At 44.2% G+C, this 9,021-nt stretch overlaps 1 protein-coding gene across 1 annotated transcript in view; it reads left to right on the top strand.

Annotated features, from left to right (window-relative positions):
- igdcc3 (immunoglobulin superfamily, DCC subclass, member 3) overlaps nt 1-7,596 on the top strand; it is a 9,518-nt gene extending 1,922 nt beyond the window's left edge. Inside the window, exons 4-5 of the mRNA XM_060071111.1 lie at nt 88-296; nt 1,737-7,596. Coding sequence (XP_059927094.1) covers nt 88-296; nt 1,737-2,083 — 556 coding nt within the window. The 3' untranslated portion in view covers nt 2,084-7,596. The remainder of the gene's footprint in view (nt 1-87; nt 297-1,736) is intronic.
- Nucleotides 7,597-9,021: the final 1,425 nt, after the last annotated feature.

Below are 9,021 nucleotides of genomic sequence, written 5' to 3'. Positions count from 1 at the left end.
GGTGTGTGCGCCCATATGTCTGTGTGTGTGGTTGTATGTGTGTGTGTGTGTGTGTGTGTGTGTGTGTGTGTGTGTGTGTGTGGTTAGGTTATTGATGTGCAAGACAGTCCAGGCCACCCCCCAGCCGGGCGGGCCTCTGCGCTGGAGTCGTCGTCGTCCCAGGGCATCAGGGATGATGAGGGCCCCCTCAGGAGGGAGGTGGAGGGGAACGGCAGCGTGGCCCGCAAGAGCTTCCCTGAGAGCAACGAACTGCAGAGACTCTTCTCTCTGGTCCCAAACCGGGAGACACGTTCATGGTGAGCCGAACACTGGTCTAACTCATTACACAACACGTACCTGGTGTACCTAACGCTAGTCCAACACACGACAAATACCTGGTGAGTCCAACACTGGTCTAATGATGCACAACACATACCTGGTGAGCCAAACACTGGTCTAATGATAATAATAATAATAATAATACATTTAATTTAGAGGCGCCTTTCAAGACACCCAAGGTCACCTTACAGAGCATATAGTCATCATTCAAAACTATGTAAAACAGACTAGGAATAAAAGGAAAACAGAGGTTAAACATGAAGAATAATAATAATTAATGACACTCAAAGACGCCTAAAGTGAAGGGGGGACCTCACTAACCACCACCATATGTAGCACCCACTGATACACAACACATACCTGGTGAGCCAAACACTGGTCTAATGATACACGACACATACCTGTGAGCCAAACACTGGTCTAATGATACACAACACATACTGGTGAGTCCAACACTGGTCTAATGATACACAACACATACCTGGTGAGTCCAACACTAGTCTAATGATACACAACACATACCTGGTGAGCCAAACACTGGTCTAATGATACACAACCAATATCTGGTGAGACTAATACTAGTCTTTGAAGACAGGAGTCTGTTTGAAACATTGAGATTTTGAGCCTGTAATAAAAGACAGACTGTTACTTTGATAAAAGACAGATTGTAACTGTGATAAAGGGCAGAATGTAACAGTGATAAAGAACAGGATATTACTGGGAAGAGGACTTATAGACTGTAACTGTGGCAAAAGATTTATTGATTATACTGCGACACAGAATTTTTAACTTGAATGGCAATGGTAGCGTTTCCGACGGTGTCAGCATTATGATAAATAACCAGGCTTTTAGATCATTTTCAGACCTCGCGTCAAGAGGTAGCTTGCATCTAAATCCCCTTTATCGATTACCAAAACCCCCTTCCAAATTGATCAGGGACATACCATGACTGCATTAATCACACTTTGTCTTGTAATCATTCACACTACTCGGTCATGGAAACCCCTCTTCAATGATTTACCTCTGGGTTTCCATGTTTCCTTATTTTTCACCTATCCTATTTGAAATATCAATTTTTCAGAGTAGCTAGCAAACCTTCTTGACTAGGGTATCCAAAGCCATCATTTGTGTTGTAATGGAAAATTCTGAAAATTATGCATAGGTCTATCCATGTTTGCATATAGACAATCTTTCATCTTAGAATAAATAAAAACTGCCCAACATATCATGTCAAGCTAGCCAGTTTGTCAAGTGTAAGCCAAGCGTGTCCAATATTGGCTCTAGCGATTGGTCACAGCTGAGCCTATTGAGCGAGTAGCCCATATGCTAAGTCGCCACAGGAAGCAAAATGTAAACAAACATGCTTCAGCCCTCTCATGGTAGGATTCTAAAAGCTGCCCTGCTCTTTGTGTTTCCAGTCAGAAAACACCATGCAGCTCTCTACAATACCCCTCGACGAGTTCAGCTTGGAGAGAGACACCGAGGCGCAGTTCCAGCAGCCGACTGCAGAGGGCGTTCCGCGTCAGGACCAAGGCTAACGATGTATGAAGGCCCATTTCTCACACCACTCTCCACAGTGGCGTGGACTCTTTCGCTCACTCAGGTTACACCTTTTTTTCTTTATTTTTTTAAATCAATAAGTTACAAATTATATAAGGTCCGAGACCGAGCCCTGCCGTGCATGTGGCCCGGTATTGGAAAGCTATCGGAGAAAAAGGTGCTCGCAGTTAGCTTTGCAAGGCCGCTGAACGGTCGGCTCGGTTAATTCGGTACTTCTTTCGGATTTCCTTGATTCATTTTTTTCCGTTTTAATTGCCCGCGCACGCTGTCCGAATATTGAAATCTCTAAATATATAATAAGTGCTACATGATGCGTATTTATTGGTGTTAGCACTACTTCTAGCGGATGTGATAGACTGCTGCTGTCCACACTCCTCCTACCCATGATTCCTCAGCCTCGGCGCCAGAAGACTTTGGCGCTCCTCCAGGGAGTTCATAGATTCTGTCTCAGGACTTTGTTTTTTTCATATCAGCAGTTTATATTTTCAGTTTTTTTATTTTATTTTTCAGCCTTCGTACACGCGATAGCCTGGCTATGTGAACTTTTTAGGACTGAACAAAACCTACCTCAGCCGTGATGAATGTGTTGTGTGGAAGCTTTAGGCGTGTGTCTTCCCTTGTGTTCAATGACTTTACATGCGGAAGGACGGACTCGACAGGAAGCCCCATGATCAGGTGCCGTGCTACCTCAGATGTCCCCCAACTGTCACCCCCCCCTCCCCCTTCATCCTCCCAACCAGCCCCCCGCCCCCCTGCTCCTGCTCCTCAAAGCGGAACAAAAGAAAAATAAACGGAAATCCAACATAAAGCACTTCCAAACGCTGAAGTTCAAAGTTCTACCTCAAGAAGATGTTGTTTGCGCTGTCGTTGTTGTCGTCGTTGTGTCTGAGTGTCTGTGTGTTGCATAATGAGATGTCCCATTCTCTGAGCCTCGCCCTCTTTTACACCATTGTCAGTAGCTCCCGAGAGCTGAAAGGCTAACAAGATCGATTTCTTTAATTGTTATATGTTTTATAGTGTTCCAGCGTAGTCTTTTGGGATTTTGTTATATTACTCGAAGATCAAATTCAGTCTCAGTTGCTGCATTGGAATAAAAAGACTGTTATTGAATCATTGCACCACTAAGAATACTTTTCAGGAATATCTACTGCAAAGCGATTATATGCTACTTATGATGGATAGCATTCAAAACAAACTCACATCCTTTATCCGGATCTCAGAAAAACTGCTAGGGTAAACAGATTATGTGTGTGTGTGTGTGTGTGTGTGTGTGTGTGTGTGTGTGTGTGTGTGTGTGTGTGTGTGTGTGTGTGTGTGTGTGTGTGTGTGTGTGTGTGTGTGTGTGTGTGTGTGTGTGTGTGTGTGTGTGTGTGTGCACATATATGTGAGGGTGTTTATGTGTGTGTGTTCGATTTGCTAAGTTGGTATAAATATGTGATGTATGTCTATAACATTAAGCACAACAATACATGGTGTTAGGGTACCAGAGCTCATAACGAAATTACCCAATATAAATGTGCGAGTGTAAATTACTGTGTTATTTTATGGTTTAAGTCTTGATTATTCTCAATGATAAACGATACGTTTCTGCATAGTTTTGATTACCTCTGTTAAGGTGCAGCCCTCTAGTGCATTGAAGGACCACTCTGGCCTGTTTGTCTTCACTCCAGGTGTTAAACTCTTGACTTGACTTGACTTGCTTGCTTAAGGAATACAATAATGATAGAGCTAGATGCCAGCTAAGCAGAGAAGGACTATAGAGAGAGGGGTTAGATAAGCGTAAAAGAGGTAGGAACACACTAGAAGGGTAGTCTCTATCCTCTTGTCCCTGGAGCATTCTATTTCCTGTCCGCGATTGTCAATCAGGAGTTCCTCAGATACACGCTGGTTGCCTGGTTACCTACCTCAGCCTCTGATTGGGTCCCAGCTCAGGTTACTTCCTGCTTGAAGGAAACCACACAGACACATACACATAAACAAACAGACACACACAGAGGAAGGGTTACATTTGAGGACCTTGACGTTGTGTATTAACTATTTAACTTGGATTAACAGTTTCTTCAACAGTTTTTTCTTTCTGGAATGTAATTGTATAAACAATTTCATGGTGCGCTTATTTTATGTATTTCTATTTTTATTATTATGTTCTTGTTTGTTTGTCGATTGCTATTGATATATATTTTATTGTAAACACACACATCTCGCACCACGGTACAGTGTCCGTTGACCCAAAGGGATTTGATTATCTTTCCCGTTCCAACTGCTCCCCCTCTCTGCCCTTCCCTCAATGCTCTTCCTGTTGATCAGTCTCACCTACCACTGTACTACTTAAGCACGGCATGCTAGGGGTAGTGCTGCTTGATATGCAAATCCAATCGCAGCGGGTATTGTGAGAGTGTTGTATGTCCGTGATGTACACTGCGGAACCCACCAGGCCCACGCCCAAGGCCAGAGCCACGGCACGTCTTCACCCACCCGGAAACAACCGTCGGCGACATATCGTCATGTCTTTGTAGTCATTTTTATGTTGTTTCACCCGTTTCGCTCAACAGTTTCCTCTCCTTTTTCTCTCCATTCATCTTTTGTACATAATTGTACTCATTCTTGGTGTGATGTTCAAAGTATTATGTTACAAAACGTCCAGCATAAGAGACTCCAGGGTCAAACATCCTCCACCTCCCGTGTGGAACTGTGTATAATTGATACATATATATATATATATATATATATATATATATACGTGCTCACAAGCACAGATGTACTTTGTATTGATGGGAAAGAAGAAACTCGGCACCTTTCATCTCTCCTCAGCCATGCTCGGTTGGCTCTTCCATAGGTTCAGTGTTGTGGCCTTGCAGGTTTTATTAGCATCCACCTCAAGCTGGTTCAGTGAGGGCGCAGGGGAAGTGCACATTTACACTCACTTGATTACTTTCTCGTGGACAAAAGGTTGGCTCTAGCAGCTGTTGCAGATTTCCTTTCTCTGTGTTGAAACCTGGCGAACTGTGAACACTTCTAGATAGAGCAGTCAGGGAGCTAGGTTGCTAACGTTAACGCCATTTTTCCATCATCGTACCGATTCTCTCAAACTAGCTATAACTAATACTCAGGTCCATATGAAATATACAGAAGGAGGAGAGCCCAGAGTTGGTGGTTTTCGTTAAGTGTGATGGTCTTTGCCTGACGTTTAAAGTCGTAATGTGTAAGATTAAGCTCCTCCAATGCGGGGGATATTCAGAATTACAAAAAAATCAATAGTGTTCTGTCCTCTCTAACTGGATGTGCAACAGTGTGATGCAAACTAGCATAGCTCGACTAGGTGGCGTCTGTGGGAGTGTCAATTCTTGTAAACAGAGAGGTACGGGCTGGCCAGCATTTTTCCTTGGTAAAATATGTTATAGGATGGGATTTCTTTGATTCAAAATCACTATAATTCAGCATTGACTACAGATATGTCACGGTCATTTTAAGCTTGGAACTAGTCGCAATGTTACACATTGCGACTTCAACTATCTGAGGCCGTTATGCGGTTCAGCCAAGAGCTTCCTGCTTTGTGGTGTTGACCACGTTAACCTCTGGAGAGTGGAGGGTAGGCAGGCTCTGGGTGACTGAGACAAGCTCCTTTCCTCCATGCTGGCCCCAGGTGTAAAGCGCTGGAGTCAGGCCATCCTCTGACGGCGAGCCCTGCTCTCCCTGGGCGTGGCTTCCAGTCGGAGACCTCTGCTCCATTATGAGGTATCCATCACTCTGCCACCAAATGACCATGCCATATGATTGTGAATCGACTACATTTCATATGCATTTATCTTTCTGATGTCCTGCTCCGAAACGACTGTACGTGTCAAATAATGCTGAATTTAAAGATTTTTCTAGTCATTTATACTGTTGTCAAATGGTGATGAAATGTAAATGTGATTTATTGTCTGCAATCAGTATTCTATTTCTATTCCTCTGTGCATAAGGCAGACTAAATCCAATGTATGTAAAGGCCAGTAGAGGCAGAAAAGACCTTAGAAAAGTGGAAAATAGCAGGCGGCTAACGTGTACATTTAGCTGAGATGAAGTGTGGTAGTTCTTTCATTATTGGACTTGTGGTGAACACTGTGATATTGAAGCCCGGCCCGGCCCCCTATATGGTGATGTTAACGTCCTAAACACTCAGTCACTCCCATTGAAAGAGGCGGCGTGTTGATGAAGGCAGGTTGTCGTGACCCGAACCCAAACCCAACATACACACACACATCCCATCCTTGTCACCGTGACGATGTATTGGGGCTAGGGGTGGGCGGGGGTAAGGGGGGTGAGTCCTCAGGACTTCAGGAACAACGGGGTTTCTGCCTTCTTTCTTGTTGTCGCTTTTCTTTTACCGGTCGTACTCTCTCTTTCTGACGCTGTGTGTGAGTGTCACTTGTTCTTCATGCTGCATCTGAGGGAGAAAGGGTGGACTCACCTTACAGCAGGGCGTTTGCTGTGCTCTAAGTAAAAAACAACAACACAAAACACACACAACAAAGCAAAAAGAGACTCGAGCCATTCTTCCGGCCTATCACAGCCGGCGTCGTTTTGACTCCTGGCAGTTTCCAAAACGCCGTGATTGAAGCACCTCTGGTCTGCGGCGAGCCGGCCCTTCGTAGCCTCGATGAGTGGGTACTCAGTGTGTGTGAGGAGTGCCCCAGGCTGGATGCATCAGGGTGAAAAAACAGCCACGGCACGGAGAGAATGGCTGCACTGCCCTTGCCCCCCGGTTATGCCGCTTATCTTCTATGTGACGCATGTTTATTGGCATTTCCTGGGAAGGCGAACTGTGTTTGGGTGCTGGTTTCAATGTGTTTGGATGCGGTTATTGATATGATATACAGTCACATGACGTGGTATGTCATGGTCTACCACAAGCCATAGGTCCCAGCAGGGTAAGAGATATACAAACACTTCCAAACCAGGAGAGACATCTCGAAAACATCCAGACGTTTTCTTTAGTAAGCCTACATATATATTTGATTTAGTGGATTCATGATAGAGGAGAAAAAGGCTGACTTTTTGTAACCACTATAACAAGAACGCTAACAATTACCTTTATGCTCTGCAGTTTGTGTTCATTACTGCAGGGTTAGAATACGGTGCTAGCCTGAAACCAAATGCTGTATTCAATACTGTGCCCAGCCAGCACTGTAAGCTAACTCACTAAGCTAGCTCACTCTGAGCCAACATGACGACTCCTCCTCACCAGGCTAAACTAGCCACCCAGAGGGAGAGAGAGAGAGAGGAAGACAGAGAGCCATGGAGAAAGACAGTCTCACTGTCCATCTCTCTATCTGTCCTTTCAACTTTCTGTCTGTCTGTCGAATCTCTCTGTCTTTCCATCTGACTTTCTGTCTCTGTCCATCTCTTTGTCTGTCTATCTGACTTTCTGTCCGTCTATACATCTGTCTGTCTGTCAGTGCCTCTGTCTGCCTTTACTGTATCTGTCACACTCGAATTCCGGTGAAGAAATATTTTCTCAAAGCATCATCAGGGATCGCTACTGTCGTTTTTAAACTGTGCTATTCTTAAAGATGTATACATATTGACATATACTGAATGTTGCGTATGTGTGTATGTATATGTGTAAAAAGACATTGATTGACCATGTTAATGGTTTGTATCGTTTTAGAGTTCCTTGTGCAACACTGATCGAAGAAACAACATTGATAAAATAATAAACTAGATCTAGTAAAAATATATTGTGATTCAGCCTCTTTATTTGATGCCCTATGTGTGTGTCTTCGTGTGTGTTTAAACCATTGAGTAAACCAAACACATTCTGCCTAGGTACCCAAGCACCAACAGACCATAAGTGTCGCAGAAGACCACTGATTGGTTAACATTCTCAATAATATGTTCTTGAAATATACACCCATTCCGAACACACAACCTCAAATGTAGATGAAGAAGTACAATACCGCCTGAAGACTCCTCCCACTATCCTGTTTAGACTCCACCCACTCTACTTGTCTTAGATTTAACCCAATTCCCTCTCCCTATCCTTATATTTGACCCCCCCCCCCTTTGACCCCCATCTCAATCCTCAGAGACCTCTCCTATTTGCCATCTATTGGACTTCGCTCACAATGCTTACGTAAAACCCCGGCCCCCTCATAGATTTCTTCCACTTTCTGCCTACCAGACTCCGCCCACTTCACTCTGTGATTCCTCCTGACTTCCTGTAGCGCAACAGGCATGCTGTTGTATCCGTGAGCGGTGTAACAGCACTAATCAGTGAGGCTGACGGCTGATGAAGCATGCACTGTGTACACCTGAGCAACCAGACGTTGTTAAGGAGGAGGGGAATCTGCGGCCGAGGCGATAAGTCATTGTGACTGGGTTGTGGTCCTTCAGGTGTTGGCCAGGTGGACGGCTGGTGGAGGGCAGGGGAACACAGCTCCCAATCAATGACATGTGTGCTGTGGTCCAATTACTGCCAGTCCCACTGGATCGCTGGACTAGAGCACAAAGGAAAGAGTCCAATATGAATCAACTCAACCCCCCCATCCCGCTCCCTCCTCCTGCACCACCTCTCTCTCTCTCTCTCTCTCTCTCTCTCTCTCTCTCTCTCTCTCTCTCTCTCTCTCTCTCTCTCTCTCTCTCTCTCTCTCTCTCTCTCTCTCTATTCTCTCACTGTCTCTCTTTTTTACTCCACCATCTATTCACGCCTTGCTATTCTCCTCATCTATCTATCTATCTATCTATCTTACTATCTACCTATCTACCTATCTATCTATCTATCTATCTATCTATCTATCTATCTATCTATCTATCTATCTATACAGTATATATATATATATATGTATATATATATATATATATATATATATATATATATATATATTCTTCGAGTCATTTTGACAAGTATCCTACAGTCCTCGATACAAAAGTATACACTTCAATCCATACACACAGTCTAAATATAAACAACATTTTCTCTAGACTGAAAGGACTGTAACCTTGGGTGCTGCATGGTAAAGAGCTGCGGATAGTGCACGTCTATTGAGAGTAGAAAGGCCATGCTGGATTGCCAGTGTGTTTTATCCAGAGGAACCCGTTCAACTCACAGCCCCTCCCATGGAGGATGCAAATGGGAGTCAGCAGCAACACACTACAGGGCTG

The sequence above is a fragment of the Gadus macrocephalus genome, chromosome 14 (genome assembly GCF_031168955.1).
Source record: "Gadus macrocephalus chromosome 14, ASM3116895v1".
Lineage (NCBI taxonomy): Eukaryota > Metazoa > Chordata > Actinopteri > Gadiformes > Gadidae > Gadus > Gadus macrocephalus.
Note: the sequence above shows the minus strand (reverse complement) of the source record. Positions and strands in the feature narration are given on the sequence as shown.